Source organism: Gossypium hirsutum, chromosome D05, assembly GCF_007990345.1.
Source record: "Gossypium hirsutum isolate 1008001.06 chromosome D05, Gossypium_hirsutum_v2.1, whole genome shotgun sequence".
Classification (NCBI taxonomy): Eukaryota; Viridiplantae; Streptophyta; class Magnoliopsida; order Malvales; family Malvaceae; genus Gossypium; species Gossypium hirsutum.
In genome coordinates, this window is record NC_053441.1 from 28,976,277 (window position 1) to 28,991,541 (window position 15,265).

The 15,265-nt window shown below is 32.7% G+C and overlaps 2 protein-coding genes and 1 pseudogene across 2 annotated transcripts; 2 read left to right on the forward strand and 1 right to left on the reverse strand.

Moving 5' to 3' along the window:
- The first annotated feature begins 2,182 nt into the window (after positions 1-2,182).
- LOC107904800 (calvin cycle protein CP12-3, chloroplastic) lies at positions 2,183-2,983 on the forward strand. Its single transcript, XM_016831290.2, has one exon. It carries the CDS (start codon positions 2,328-2,330, stop codon positions 2,736-2,738), a length of 411 nt encoding a protein of 136 aa, XP_016686779.1. The 5' UTR covers positions 2,183-2,327; the 3' UTR covers positions 2,739-2,983.
- A 2,221-nt stretch (positions 2,984-5,204) lies between these two features.
- On the forward strand, positions 5,205-7,133 carry LOC107904801 (F-box protein PP2-A12). Its single transcript, XM_016831291.2, has 3 exons — positions 5,205-5,995; positions 6,140-6,258; positions 6,590-7,133. The coding sequence occupies exons 1-3, from the start codon at positions 5,681-5,683 to the stop codon at positions 7,053-7,055; spliced, it is 900 nt and encodes a 299-aa protein (XP_016686780.2). The 5' UTR covers positions 5,205-5,680; the 3' UTR covers positions 7,056-7,133.
- Positions 7,134-12,239: 5,106 nt separating this feature from the next.
- The window catches only part of LOC107904803 (U-box domain-containing protein 11-like), a 5,915-nt pseudogene continuing 2,889 nt past the window's right edge, over positions 12,240-15,265 (reverse strand).

Below are 15,265 nucleotides of genomic sequence, written 5' to 3' on the forward strand. Positions count from 1 at the left end.
AGTACTTTAGCTAACAATTCATCCTACTTGGAGCATTTTTCCTCTAGAAACCTCAACCTCCACTATTTGGGGAATTTTTCACAAACCTCATCCCGAGAATCTTGAGATTTTTTTCAGAACCATCTCATCAAATTTATTTTCTCAGAAGCAACAGTACTGAAAAAGGCGTCCAGTTGAAAATGTTTTCAGTACTTTTGCTGACAATGCATCTTGCTTGGAGCGTTTTTCCTCTACAAACCTCAACCTATCTCGTCAAGATTATTTCTTTAGAACTCATCCCCTCAAAACTATTTTTTTCAAAATCCATCCTGTACAAATTATTTTTTTAGACCCCTTAAACCCTAAAAAATAAAAGAAATCCTAAACTTAGACACTTTAAAAATAAAAAAAATCCTAAACCTTAATTTTATAAATCTTAACCCTAAATAATTAAAAATTTTAACAAAACCATAACTGGAAAAACACGAGCAAAAGCATGCTCACGTGAACGCTTTTTTAAAAAGTGCTTCCACATCAGCGCGTTTTACCTAACATCAGGAAAAAAACGTTGAGTTGGGCACGCTTTTCTGCGTATCCCCTAAAAATGATGCTAGTTCGGTGCGTTTTTGTAAAAACAGATCATTCCTGTCATTAAAAAAAACGATCTATTTCTATAATTTTTTTGATAAAAAAAAGGACTTTTCGGTCAATTAATCAGTATAAAGGTATTATTCAAATCCTACAAAACTATTAATCTCATTTAAAAAAGGGCAATACCCAAAATCTAACTCGTTTTTCAAAATGGGCTCGAAACAATATTTGCCCCCGGTCAAAGTCAAAGGTAACTTCTAAAACTTTTAATTATATTCTTATTTTATAAATTACTTTTAGATTTCTTTATAATATTTATTTTTATTTTAATACATACAAATACCATATGAAACATTGTAATTATGTCACATTTCAATTTTTTTATTATTAAAATTGGACAGAATTGAAGAAAATATATATTAAAATGAGAAAAATGATAGTTTAAACCTTTTAAATAAACCAAAATATTTTAAATTTAAGTAATCGTATTCAAATGCAAAAAAGTGAAGACAAGAAGAGGAAATGGTTGTTCTCTTTGAAACGTGTGGACTTTGCGTGATATATGTGGAGGAGAATGCTACTTGATTAAACCAAACACAAACCGCAAATACAATAATTTATTCCATTATTTTATTGTATGTGTTACAAATATTTCTATTTATAGAAAAATAATAAATTAATCCTTTTTTAATAGTTAAACAATATCAATTTTATGAAATAGATTTAGTTAAATTACTAACATGGTCTAATAATACGGCTGTGTGACTACTGGTGAACAAGGTCGATTTTGTGCCACATGACCTCCGTGAGATACACAACTTAGACACACGGTCGCGTGACTCTTATTTTTTATATTGACCCATAAATTTTATAAATGTTACAATTTGATCTCTATTTGTCTTCGAGTCAATTTTAGAGTTTTCGTAAGCTTGACTAAAACTCAGTTTTGTTTGTTATGCATGATATATGTATAATTGCATGTAATTTGATATTCTTGAATTTAGTTTTTCACGTAACTGTTCCATTAATTGTTATAGCATCCTATAGTTTGGGTCCGATGACCAGATCGGGTGAGTTCAAATATTGCTTTTAATCATTAAATAAAGTATAATATCAAGTCGGGCTAAATGCAAAAAAATTTTAAAGTACAATGAGCTAAACGAATATATCACGTTATTTAAAAATACCATATCGCCGATTGAGTCTTAGCTCAATTGGCATAGGTACTGTTGCCAATGTAGGAAAACGTGAGTTTGAGTGCATTTAAGTGCATTATCTTCTTACTTATGGGTTGGGGAGGGGCTATGCCTAGTTTTAGACATTATGTCAAGAAGATCAGATATGATTAAAACCTATAACGAAATTATTTTAAAAAAAATACCACATAGTATAAAGACTAAGAGTATGATTTTACCACATTATCAAGAAGAGCATATATGGTTAGTGTTAATATTGAAATTTTAAAATTAAAAAGTATAAGGACTAAAATGAACTAAATTAAAATCTAAAAATTAAATTTACAATTTACACATGGTATAAGGACTAAGAGTATGATTTTACCATCTTTTCCTCACCAGCCTTAATGCTGATCACAATTCATCCAAACTAGTTCGTTGTCGTTTCATAAACCCTCTTTTCCTTCTCTTTCATCTATCCTCTTCTTGAACATGACAAAGACCCCTATTTCTTGATCAAACAACCCCCCACAAACTCCATTTAACCCAAAAAAAAAGAAGGTTGTATACCAGACTTCAGGCATGGCAACTCTAAGGTTTAACTCACTGACAGGGACCCTAGAAAAGAACCCGACATCATCTTTTTCTTCAAATCCAAGGCTGTCTTGGGCTTACTTTCAGTGTAATAACAAAGGTGAAAGAAGGGCATCGAGAATGACAGTCAAAGCAATGGGAGCAGCCAAATACAAAGGAACTCAAATGAGGGAAAAGAAGCTAACTGAGATGATTGAGAAAAAAGTTACAGAAGCTAAGCAAGTTTGTGAAGGAGATGAGACATCTGATGAGTGCAAAGTTGCTTGGGACGAGGTCGAAGAGGTAAGTCAAGCTAAGGCTGATCTTAGGCTTAGACTTGAAATAGAAAAGAAAGATCCTTTGGAGTCGTTTTGCCAGGAAAATCCTGAGACTGAAGAGTGTAAGATCTATGAAGATTGATGGGAAAATGAATATCATTTTCTAGATCTGCCTATTGTTATTTAGTGGGAAAATAGTAAGGAATTAAGCACCTCTTTAGAACAATTGAACCTTGTTGTTGGGGAATTGTCAATTTGTGGTTTTAGTTATTAATCTAAACTGTATGGCGTGAATCCTTTATTGTTTTGTTGTTTTCAATCAAGCTGAAACTTATGTTGTAAAAAAACTTTGTTGATTTTTTAATTTTAGATCATGTATTGGATGGATGCATGCCTGTTAATTTCCAGCAGTATACTAATTTGAAGTTTAGGGTAGAGCCTGTAACAAAAGACAATAAAGAAAAATTTGTGATGAAACCAGATAGATTATCCATCAAAATCAGCTGAAATTTTGGACTTACCTCTGTTGGTTTGGTCCCCCCTGAATCTGACGGAGCAGCAAATGGAGTTGGAAGATACAATTTGGTGAAAGTTCCTTGCCAATCCCAGCATGAGGAATTGTTAAACCATTGTAAACCCTTAAGATCATTGCTTTGAAACATACCTGCGTGACTCTAAGAATCTCTCACTTCAGCGACTAGAGCTTTCATAGGTACCATAAAGACAATCTTGTAGTTTCTGTGGCTAATTTAATTGAACCATCAGTATCCATATTCAAGTTGATAGCATAGCAGCGCAATAGGATGTCATCACTGCTGAAAAAAAACGCAGTTTCATACACTGGTTCTGAACCACGGTCAAGTGTTGCATCCCTTTGAAAGCAGTAGTACCCTGACCTGAAACCCAAAAACCATATTAAGCGAATGATAGAGAAAATTATGCACCTTAAACCAGTAACTCAAACCCTGAATATCTCAATGAACTTCCTCAACTGGCTTTGTGATTGTGGCACAACATAAGATACATACAGCACATAGTTGAATTACGTTTCATGCATGTCAGTCATTCTCCCAGGTCTTGAGCATGCCAAATACCTTCATGAGATACTATGCTGCCATGCATATTTGACTCCATTAATTCTCAAGCCTTTCCTTGAGTTAATGGTTTTTTCTCAAATGACAAAAGGAGAAACTAACTACAAAAGAAAGAATCAGTCAGCCTATTCTCACTCTGTACTCCCAACCCATCTTGTTGAAGCCACTGTGAATGCATTCAAGTGGAACATATAATAATTAAATAATATAATTTTATTTCAATAATTTATTTTAATATTGGGTGCTGCAGTAAGATACAGTTCACTTCCAAGAAAAATAAATTCAAACATTAAAGATAATATTGTTTGGAGTCTGGAATGCCAACTACAAGCCTAAAAAATTTAAGGTAAAACATTTGTTTTAAGATTTATTTGGATGAGCAATGAGATCAACTATGATAAAATTAAAAAGCACTAGATTAAAATGAGTATATAGATATAATAAAAATGGAAGATTATTAAAACCATATTTATATTAAATAATATTCTATAATAAAATATAAAATGAAATAATATTAACGTTAAATAGTATTTAAAACTATTAAAATTACATATTAAAGTTATATTTTTTTGTTCATATATATTATAGTTAGGGAGAATATTTGATGCATTATCGGTGCATAAGTACTATGCATCATCGATGAATTATAACATGATATATCTCATCATTAAATAAAACAAAAAACAGTAGAGGACTTAAAAATAAATACTAATAAATTTATTTAAACATAATTAATTTTAAATAAACTATAAAACTCTAAACCTAAAATCCTAAATTTACCTTAGACCTTTAAACCCAAAATTCTAAATTCGAGAGTTATTAATCTTTATTTATAATAGTTATGATTAATGTTTAATTATTTTAAAATAAAATTAGTAGTATTTATTTATAAGTTATCCATATTTTTGTTTAATTTATCATGTTATTATTCATTAATGGTGTATAAAATATTATTTTTATAATTATATTAAAAAAATTGCATTTGCTCTTTCTAAAACTAAGAATCAATAAAAAAAATTAAAATAAGGTTTGCAAAAAGAGTAAATGAGAAATAAAAAAATTAAGTTGCAAGCAATCAAAAAAAAACTTGAGCATGTTTTACTAATCTCCTCATTGATGAGATTCAAACATTTCAAGCAATACTCCACCCATTCAATGGCTTTTCTCATTCAATTGGCATGACAGTTGATAGCTGTAGAACTAATAACAAAGTCTTTCTACGCATTCTCACCTTAACAAATGTTCTTTTACTCCTAAAACCCTTTGAATAGCAACATTCAGATGTAGGAGAGAAATCTCCCGTTGACATTAAAAAAGTCACTTACTTGTTTATGAATCCGACTGGTCGAATGAAATGTGTTTCATGCGATAGTCATTGTTTTAGATGAGATGCCATGTTTATGTGGATGACAATGTCGCATGCTGACTCAGACACACGTCTCGCTGACAACACGCGTTTCTTCGGTCAATAATTTTTTATAAGAACCATCAGCCTCAGCCACTTGTTTCATTCCTGGACTGCTCCAACAACACTCGATGTTACCTGAACACCAAAAACCAAACATCTCATGAGGGACCACACATCGATTGAGGAAATTAAAAAGATTTTGCATGCCATTGTCTTTCATTTCTTTTTTATTCTTACAGCAATATCAAAATATTAAACTATCTGATCCAGCTGAACCAAATTTGTTTATTGTACAAAATATTTCCAATTCGGATAGAATCCTTTATTCCTTGTCCATAATGTTCAGTCCACAGTTTTGAGCTCACCCCCAACAAACATATGGACCTTTACTAAGGTGTTTACCGCCCAAATCAATGTCTTTTTCTCAGTAAACAAACAAAGAGACGGAAACAATCCCCTTGAAAACGAATAGGCGTCTTTGTTTTAGAATACCGCCCCCACTTCCCTTCCGCCACCTCTCAGTATATTCTGCCTTACACAACTTCCCAACTTCTCTGCTCATTTTATTTCCTTGTTCTATTGATGGGTGCTAGTTTCTCTGCTTTGTTCATCGACCAAGATGGCGTATCATCATCTTCACCCTGTTTGGGCGACTTACCAGAGAGTTGTGTGGCATCAATTATTCAGCATTTGGATCCTCCGGAGATATGTAAACTTGCAAAGTTGAACCGAGCATTTAGTGCTGCTTCTTGGGCTGATTTTGTTTGGGAATCCAAATTGCCACCTAATTATCATATTCTTGTTCATAAAATTCTGGGTTTTGTGCCTCAAAACTTGGGTAAACGAGACATTTATACAAGGCTATGTCGACCTAATACTTTTGATGGTGGCACCAAGGTACGGTTTTCTGTTCTGTTTTTTGTTTTTTCCCCCTTGGGTGTATACCGAGAAAAAAATTGGATTTGGTTTCTTGGATTTATTGTATTGGTTGGTGGTTTCTAGCTCAACATTCAAGACTAGAGAATTTGGTTGGTTTTGCAGAAAGTATGGCTGCATAAGAGCACAGGTGGTGTTTGTATGTCAATTTCTTCAAAGGGATTACAAATAACGGGGATTGATGATCGAAGATACTGGAATCATATTCCTACTAATGAATCCAGGTAATGATTTAATAACTTGTCACGACCAGACTGTCCGACTCAGCCGGCAGGCATTGGCTGTTTGGCAGAGTGTTTCTGGAGGCTCATGAGGTACCTCTAGTGCTTCAGTAGTGGATCATCATCATTGCTAGTCTGACTTTCGTTTGAAATTCATCATTTTGTGTAAATTTCTCTTCAAAGGATCGATCCTTTAACTTAGTTGAATGCGTGAATGCTTGATGCAATCGATGTTCTGAATGTTGTTTAGTTGAACGAATACATCTTCACGCCACATGTTCAAAATCAAACTCTGCCCAAGTGATTTCAATTTCAATTTCATTTGTGATTTTAGGTTCCACTCAATTGCGTATCTTCGGCAAATCTGGTGGTTCGAAGTCAACGGGGAGGTAGAATTCCCGTTTCCGGTGGGAACTTATAGTGTTTTCTTTCGACTACAGCTCGGCCGTGCATGGGGTTTCGGTCGAGGAATTTGCGACCCCGAGCAGGTCCACGGTTGGGATATAAAACCCGTAAGGTTTCAGCTATGGACATCAGGTGATAAGCATAGCACATGGGAGTGCAGTTTGAGTGAAGCAGGCAAATGGTTTCACTACCATGTGGGAGACTTCAACGTTGAGAATCCCAGTTCATCAACAAAGATAAAGTTATCAATGTCTCAAATCGATTGCACACATACAAAAGGTGGTCTATGCTTAGACTCAGTTGTCATATGTCCAAGTGCATTTAGAGAAAGACTAGAACACAAAGGATTTCTAAAGTGCACCAAACCCTGTTGTCGTATGCTCCACTCTATTTAAAAGTGTGGTTAAAAAGCACAATTGGTGTCCCTGTGCACCAACCCCTATAATTAAAACTATGGCAGTGTGTACGGAATATTCACCTTCTGGTTTGTTTCACTAACTAATATTTGTGTTTTTTTTTTCTGAATTCTTTTTATCTACATCATAATTAATTCAAAATAAACCTACAATTAATGAATAAAAAATAAATTTATTTGGAGCAGTGATTAGATCTCTCGCCTTATGCTTAGATGACATAGGCTGGAATCTTGTCATTCTTCCCCCAAATTGTGATGATAAAAAAATAAAAAAATATTAAGTGTTATAGTTACCTACTAATTAAAACTAAAACTTAGCACTTAGCACTATAAGAAGATGCATTAACAAGCAACATCTAAAAGATCAGTTTTTCATATTATTTAGTATGTTTTGTTTCCATTATTAAAAAAAAATAGGTTCATTAGCGGTGTAATCAAGCCAAGTCGAACCCGAATAGTGGGTTGGAATTTGGGGCTCAATACTCGGCTCAAGCTTAATTAAACATTAATTTTTAAGCTCGAGTTCAGCTTGATACATAATCGAGAGTTCTCGAATTAAGCTCAATTAAGTTCATTTATCAATTTTCGTATTCGAGTTAATTCACGTTCAAGCTTGAGGTCGTTTGTACTTAAGCTCTTACCATATAATAAAGTAAAATGTAATGTCATAATATAAAAAATATATATTAAAATGAAAAGCCCGATTAGACTCGCGAGCCATTCTAATTGAGTATTACAGTGCCCGAGTTCAACTCAACACAATAATTATCCAATCGAATTCTAATTTTTTCGACTCAAACTCAAACAGCTTGCAAGCATTAATGTCTCATTTGCGCTCCTAATTTCATTATTATCTGTTATGTTTGATTTTTATTATTATTTGATGTTTGATACTTTTATTATTTGATTTTTAATAATAATATTATTTATTATATCAATAGTATTTTTTTTTCTTGTGAAGTTGGATGAACGAAAGAAAGTTAAAACAATTCGATAACCAAGAATCCATATTGATCGAATATGGTGAATAGGAATTTAAGTAAACTATTTAGTTGTTGATTCAATATTTTGGGTATTTTTATTTTAATCATGCAAAATAAAATCTTTACAATTTGGTCACTTAATTTTTATGCGCTTTCATTTTAGTCACTCAAGTGTTCAATCTCTAACGACAGTTAATCGTACACGTCACATTATGTTTGCAGTTTCATTTTGGTCAGCCGATTTTTAGGTCGCTTTCATTTTGGTTACTAAAAAAATCTTTTTTAAGTATTGATTGGGATAAAAATAATCAATGATTAAATGAAAAAATGGTAGAAATATACACAAAAATTGTCAAATTGTAATTGTTTATCCAATTGCTGAAAATTCTAAATTAAAGTTTTGAAATATAAAATTTTAAATATTAAGATTCAAATTTATAGTAACAAATCGGTTGACATTATCAATGGAAAAATATTCAACAATTTATTAATTTTATTTTGATGTTTTGAAATTATTTTCAAAAATTATAAATGAAAATTATTGTTTTTAATAGTTGTCTATGTAACTCAATTTTCTTTTGATTATATGATATTGAATTTTTCATGCTAAGCTAAAAGTAAAGAAAATTATTGCAAATAATTTAATTAATTAATTTTGTCTTAAATTCTAAAGAAAACTCATAATTTTTTCATCACTTCTTTACCCAAATGAAGAACAAGCAATTAATTGTGAATATATTTTCCTTTACATTTTATCTTAGCATGGAAGATTCAAAATTATATAATGAAAATATATTTAAATTTCATAGAAAATTATTAAATATGAATTATTTGAAATGATTTCATTAAAGATAATTTGGAAACATAAACTAAACTTTAAAATTTAAAAGGAGATTAAATTAACTAATTTTAGTATTATAGTACAACTCGGTTAATATTATTATCAATAAATAAAAAATTTCAAAATTTTCTTTTGATGTTTTGAAATTTAAAATTTCAATATTAACAAAAAAGAAATTTGACAATTTTTGCGCATTATTTCAGCTTCAACCACTTTTTCACTTTAATCCTTTTTTTACTTTAAAAAAATATTTTTTGGGTGACCAAAATGAAAGTGACCCAAAAGTTAGGTGACCAAAATGAAAGTGTAAATATGATTTGGCGTGCACAGTTAACCGCTGTTAAAGATTTAATGCGCACCCCAAAAATTGGGTGACCAAATTACAAGGATTCATTTTGAGTAGGGTTAAGCATTATTTCGGTTTAAACAAAGCAACCGAACCAAATTAATTGACTTTTTTAGTTTAATTAGTTTTCGGTTAATTCGATTACCTAAATCGGTTTAAATGGTTTATCCGGTTCTATTTCGATTTGAAAATCTAAATCGAGATAAGTGAATAAACCGGTTCGGTTTCGGTTTCAATTTAAATAATTGTGATTCAAATGTAAACTTGAAACTTTAATTTTGATTTAATCATACACATTTAAAGAAATAAATACATTAATTTATTTTATATTGGATAAGTATAATTATTTATGTATACAATATATAAACATAAATGATGTTATACCAATAACTGTGTTAATAATTTACAAGAATTGGATCAAATCAAAATTTCATGTATAGAATTACACAAAATTAAAGCTCATGTATATAATTATACATTAAACCATAGTCTATGTGTAATTTTGGGATTTATCCCTAAAAAAAATGTGTTAGAAAAATGCCACTTCAATATTACCTAGTCACTATTAAGAGTTTAGACGGATCATTAGATTTAGAAAAAGGGTAAACTAAACAAATAGTTATTCTATTATCAAAAACTTTTCTTTTAGGCACCCAAAATAAAAGGTTTGCAATTTAAGTATCTATATTATATGATTCGGTCATTTTTGCCACTTCTCTTAAAATTATAAACGGAAATTGACATGGAAGTTAAAAAAGGTGGCACAATAATAAATTTTTCCCTTAACTTTTACATATTATATCGATTTAGTCATAATTTTAAAAAATTAACCCTTAAAATTTACAAATCGTTTCAATTTGATCCTAATTCTAAAAAAATTCAAAGAAGTATATAAAGAAACATAAATATTTTCAAAATTATATAATAATAAAATAAAAATATTATATTAAAATAATATATATATATTAGTGTTAAATAAAACAAAAACAAAATGCCCTCCCCAACCCCGTCCCTCTCCTCTATTTAAACCATTTTTAGAAAAAAATCTTACTGCTTATCCTTATTTGTTGGCAAAGTTACTCATGACTCAATCCAAAAAACCAATATCCATATTTTCTATTTAGAATTTAGAATTTCTTCCATGGTTCATCCTAATTGGGAATTTCATTTCATTGCAGGACCTTACCGGATGAATGGTGTTGGTTTAGTGAGGGTGAATTAATCCTGTGTCATTGCAGCCAACATAATTGTGAATAAAAAGATTTTAACTTTATTGGAACAAATCCAGTAGAACATAGCCCCTTAATCTAACTTTATTGGAAGGACAAAGAATGAAATCCGAAAGAGAGTAAAAAAAAAGAAAGTATACTAGTAGCAATTTTTCAGAGCATGCTATCAGCTCGAGAGGGCAATCTCCGGTGGTAGGGAGAGGGGCCGGGGGGGAGGGAGGAGAGTATTTTTTTTTTAATAGTTGAATAGGTATGGGGGTGTGAAAGCAAAGGCACCTCTCTTGACTATCCTGTTTCTAGTTTCTTGTTGACCAGAATTATTAAAAAAAATTGAAGTTGAATATGATACACATACTAAATGTATAATGTTAATCATATCTAAAGAAATGGTATGTTATTTATTATAAATTTTATGTCCTGGCATTTGCCCACTATACTTTATTGGAAATAACTCACAAAACAATGTTGATTTAGCTAGCATGTAGTGGATCTTAAGCAAACACCCAACTCCAGTTGACATTCAGAGTTGATTATATAATTCCTTTTATTTGTTCTTTGACTGAGTCTATAAAAAGGACTGATCTTTCTTTTCTCTTTTTTTTTTTTTTAATGAAAAGTTCAAAATAGCATAAGTCAAAACCATTCCACCTTCTAAAACATAGATATATCAGAAAATGCTACAACTTTCTTACCAAACATGAGCCAATGAAGCACATACCATGAATTGTTAGCAGCTCCTCAGACATATCAATCAATAGGAATGTTAATATCTGGGTTTATGATACTCCATCATCCTTTTCATTAGGCCAGATTTCAAGAACAGAAGTCTGGATTAGCTTGATATACACCACAGACAATGCAGCTTTCCACCAATGCTGCCATCTGCTATATCTTACAGATTCCTTATCAACCAAATTCTTTGTTGGTTCATGATTTCGGTCTTCCCCTCATATGGGGTCAAAGCCTTCTATTCCATATAATATAATGGTATTCTGAGCATGAATAAAATTCTAGCTTCAAATCAACACTTCAATGGAGAGAATTTTAGGTAAATCAAAATTTGACACCGAGATTCCAGACTTTCTACAGATATTGAACCTTAATCGTTCTTGACTGTCTAAAGCTGAAAACAATGTAAAAAACCAAGTAGTTCTAACCTACTAAACTCCAGCCAGATTAATAGTGAACATCCATGAGTTACTCCTAAGCTTTAGAGTGAGTCTAACATTAATAACGTACAAGTCACTACTGAGAAATCATGCAGCAAGGTCCATTAATTATGAGCCTACCAAATTCCAGAGGAATTTTTCACATGAAATGAAGGGTAGAATGCTTTTAAGTTATATCCCGAAGGTCTGATTTTGGTCCGGTGAGTTTTTACAAACATAAATGCATAACAACCTGCACAACAATGCCATTCACATAACATAATCTCGAACAAAGGTACAAAGAAAATAGACTCACATATCAATCATAAACTCATATTTCCCTTCTTCATTCTTTTTGCTAACAAATTTGCACCACGACTGATATTGTGCCGAATGACACCATATAACAATATAAAGTTTTAATCAACACAGTTGATGAACAAATCTATACACCACTAAACAACTGTTATCCCATCAAAATCTCCTAAATTTCTTTAATATGACAACAGTATAATGTCCTAATCGAATATTGAATCATTCGTTATACATTATCAGACCATCAAATATATATATTGCAACAAATATTCACCTAAATCTACAACAAAAAGATCAAATGCAAAGGACTTCATATAGAATGATTCATGAAATCAGAGGAAGTATTGAACCTAAAATCCCTCACTTCACTTTGGTTCCCATATCCATCAACAACGATTTTCAGCAATTCCGCTGCTTTGGTCTTCCTTTAGCACTTCCATTCTTCGTCAAGTCAGTAATTCCTTCCATCACTTTAGCCCCATTTCTTTCACTTCTTTCCTCCCTTCTCGCCGCCGCAGCGCGCCAAGTTCAACAGAGCCGCCACCGCGTTTTCCCTTATTCTTTCACTGGCTCCAGTCCCTTCATCCAACAAATCGCCCACACCCTACCCCACCCGCCTTCCTCATCGCTTCTTCACTCTCTTCGCAACCCGCAATCTGCGCCAGCACCGCCGTCGCATCCTCGACGATCCCGTCCTCGCGTCTCTGACTATCAACGACACCAGAGCGGGAACCGCCCCGAGCCCACCAAACTGGCCCGGTTCAACGGGTAAGCGCGACCCCAAACAACGCCTTCAACGCATCTTATCGACCGAGCGGCGCTTGTTATCAGTGATGATAGATAGCAGAGTGTAAAGAATGTCACGTTTGGATCCAATTATCGGACGGTAAGTGTCCTCGGCAATGAGAAGGCTGTGAAGGGTGGCGGCGCAGGACTGGACCACAGTGGGAGAGGGGGAATACTGAGAGCGTGCGATAACGCGTCGAGGAAGCGCGAGTGGACATGAGAGAAGCGGGAAGAATGGAGAGATTCAACAAGTGGCGGCGGGCGTTTTCTTGAATGGTGGGAGAAGAACGTAAAGGGTTTCAGAAAGGTAAGGAACAGCTCCGGCATCGGCAATCAAGGTCGGCTATCGGTCGTGTTTGGAATTAGGCGTAGTTCGCACAAGCATCAGTTCGGGTCTGTTCGGAACTGAGCTTAGTTGGATACGAGGTTTCGAGCTGTCGGCGTTTAACTTCCATTGTTTCGAGTTTTTGGTTGGTTGGTGTAAGAAACGGTAAATAAGAGAAGTTTCAAATCAAAAAACTCTTGACTTTCTTTGCTTCTACCATGTCTCTTCTAAACTTGGTTTTCACCGCCATCACTTCTATACCTCTACTTAATAAATTGTCAATATGGTATCTGTATTTTTATTTGTTCTTTTGGTACTTGTGTTTTTTTCTCGGGAACATGTCAATTTGACACATTTCAACGCCGTCACCAAATACCCTTTGAAAGAAAGTACAAGTACAAAAGAACAAATTAAAAATAAGTACCACATTGAAAATTGATTAAGTACAAGGATAAATCTTGTTATTATTCCTTTTAATATTTAGGTAGATTATTCTCCTTTCTGTAACAATTTTATTTGGACAAAATTTTGATTGTTATTATTTATAACAAATAGATCTCTAAAACCTTCAAATTGAATTTATTTATATAATAGTTATTATTAAGAGAAATTTGTATAAATAATCACTTAACTTTCATAAATTTTTATTTTAAGTGTAATTCTTTTTTCATATTAGACCCTGGTATGTGGATATGTTTTCATTTCAGTCCCTCTTCCAAATATGACATACGAAAATTCAAGCTACCATTCTAACTTATTTTTTAATTTTCCATTTAGAATTTGAAGTAAAGGTCATTTTTAAAAAATAATTAGGAATTTCGATGTTTTTTATATTTAAAGAAAAGATCAATTTTGGAAAAAAAAGTGTAGTCGGCCAAATTGGCCCGGGCCTGTTAAAATAAATAATAGGGCGCAGCCCAATTTTTACAAGCCAAACCTAACCCAAAATACTAAAAAAATCAGAAAAACCCTAGGCAACAGCAGCGAACACGGCGCCGCAACAGGCTCACCTCCCACGCCTCCGCGATTGTCGCAGCACGGCCCTCTGTGCGAGCGCGCCTCTTCAACGGCCACCAACCTGCGAGAAAATAGCAACAAACACTAACGAAACAGAATAGCAAGGGAAACATAGTAGATTTTCATTTTTTTATTCTATTTTCCTTTCTTTTCCATTTCGGCTATTTAAGCGTGAAATCTGTAACAAAGGGGGGGAATTTCAGTGTAAAAGATATGAAAAAGCACAGAGAAAATACAGATTTAGAACTCTTTTTTTCAAAGGTGGTTTTTTATTTTATTTTATTTTGCAGTGTCCATTTTATTTGCAAACGTTTTTTTTCTTTTTTTCATTATTATTTCGTAAAATAACAAAGAAAAGAAGGGAAGATACTTACCTGTTCGTCAAGGTCGCGCGCCCCACCATCTCCGCCGTCATCGGAGCTTTGGTGAAGAGGCAGATGGACGACGGCGCGGAATGGGTTAAAGAACCCTAGCAGAGCCACACTTTGTTTTTTAAAAAAAGAAACCAATGATTTTGTTTTTTTCTTTTTTTTCAATTTTGTTTCATTTATGCAGCACATGAAACGGCGCCGTTTTAAATGGCCAAACCAGCGCGGTGACCCGACCCGGAGGGGAGGATCCGCGTGTTCTGGCTTTTAATGGTAGAATTTGCGCATTTAGCCCCTGCTTTTGTGATGCTTTTTCAATTAAACTCTTTTGTTTTTTTTAAATTAGCCGCAAATTTCATTTCTGTTTCAACTTGGTTCCCTCGTTTTTGAGGTGGGAATATTTCCCTTTTGGTCCCATTATTGCTTGCGCATTAAATTTCCTCCTTTTACTTATTTCGAATTTACCCCATTTTTTTTGTTTTTTAGTTCAATTTAGTCCACTTTGTTAACTTTTTATTTTTTTAACGCTCATTTTTTATATAGTATACGAATACATATTTCCTTCATATATAAAATGAAACACATACATATAATAATTTTTTTTTTTTTACTTTATAAAAGTCATGCAGTAAAATACTTTACATACGCTTTATATTTTCATATATTTTGTTTAATAGTTTTATAAATAAATATGTATATATATATATGTGTGTGTATACACCTATATTTTATAATGCATATGCATTTTCTTTATTTTTGCACATATTCATGTTTTTTAGAAATTATTTTTTTTGTATACTTGTATATATGTGTTTTAACATAAGCATATTTT

Bases quoted from the DNA above. Each gene is read 5' to 3' on its own strand.
- LOC107904800 (XM_016831290.2), top strand. From the start codon at position 2,328: ATGGCAACTCTAAGGTTTAACTCACTGACAGGGACCCTAGAAAAGAAC.
- LOC107904801 (XM_016831291.2), top strand. From the start codon at position 5,681: ATGGGTGCTAGTTTCTCTGCTTTGTTCATCGACCAAGATGGCGTATCA. The intron at 5,996-6,139 runs GTACGGTTTTCT...TTGGTTTTGCAG, and splicing joins CTTTTGATGGTGGCACCAAG to AAAGTATGGCTGCATAAGAG. The intron at 6,259-6,589 runs GTAATGATTTAA...TTGTGATTTTAG, and splicing joins ATTCCTACTAATGAATCCAG to GTTCCACTCAATTGCGTATC.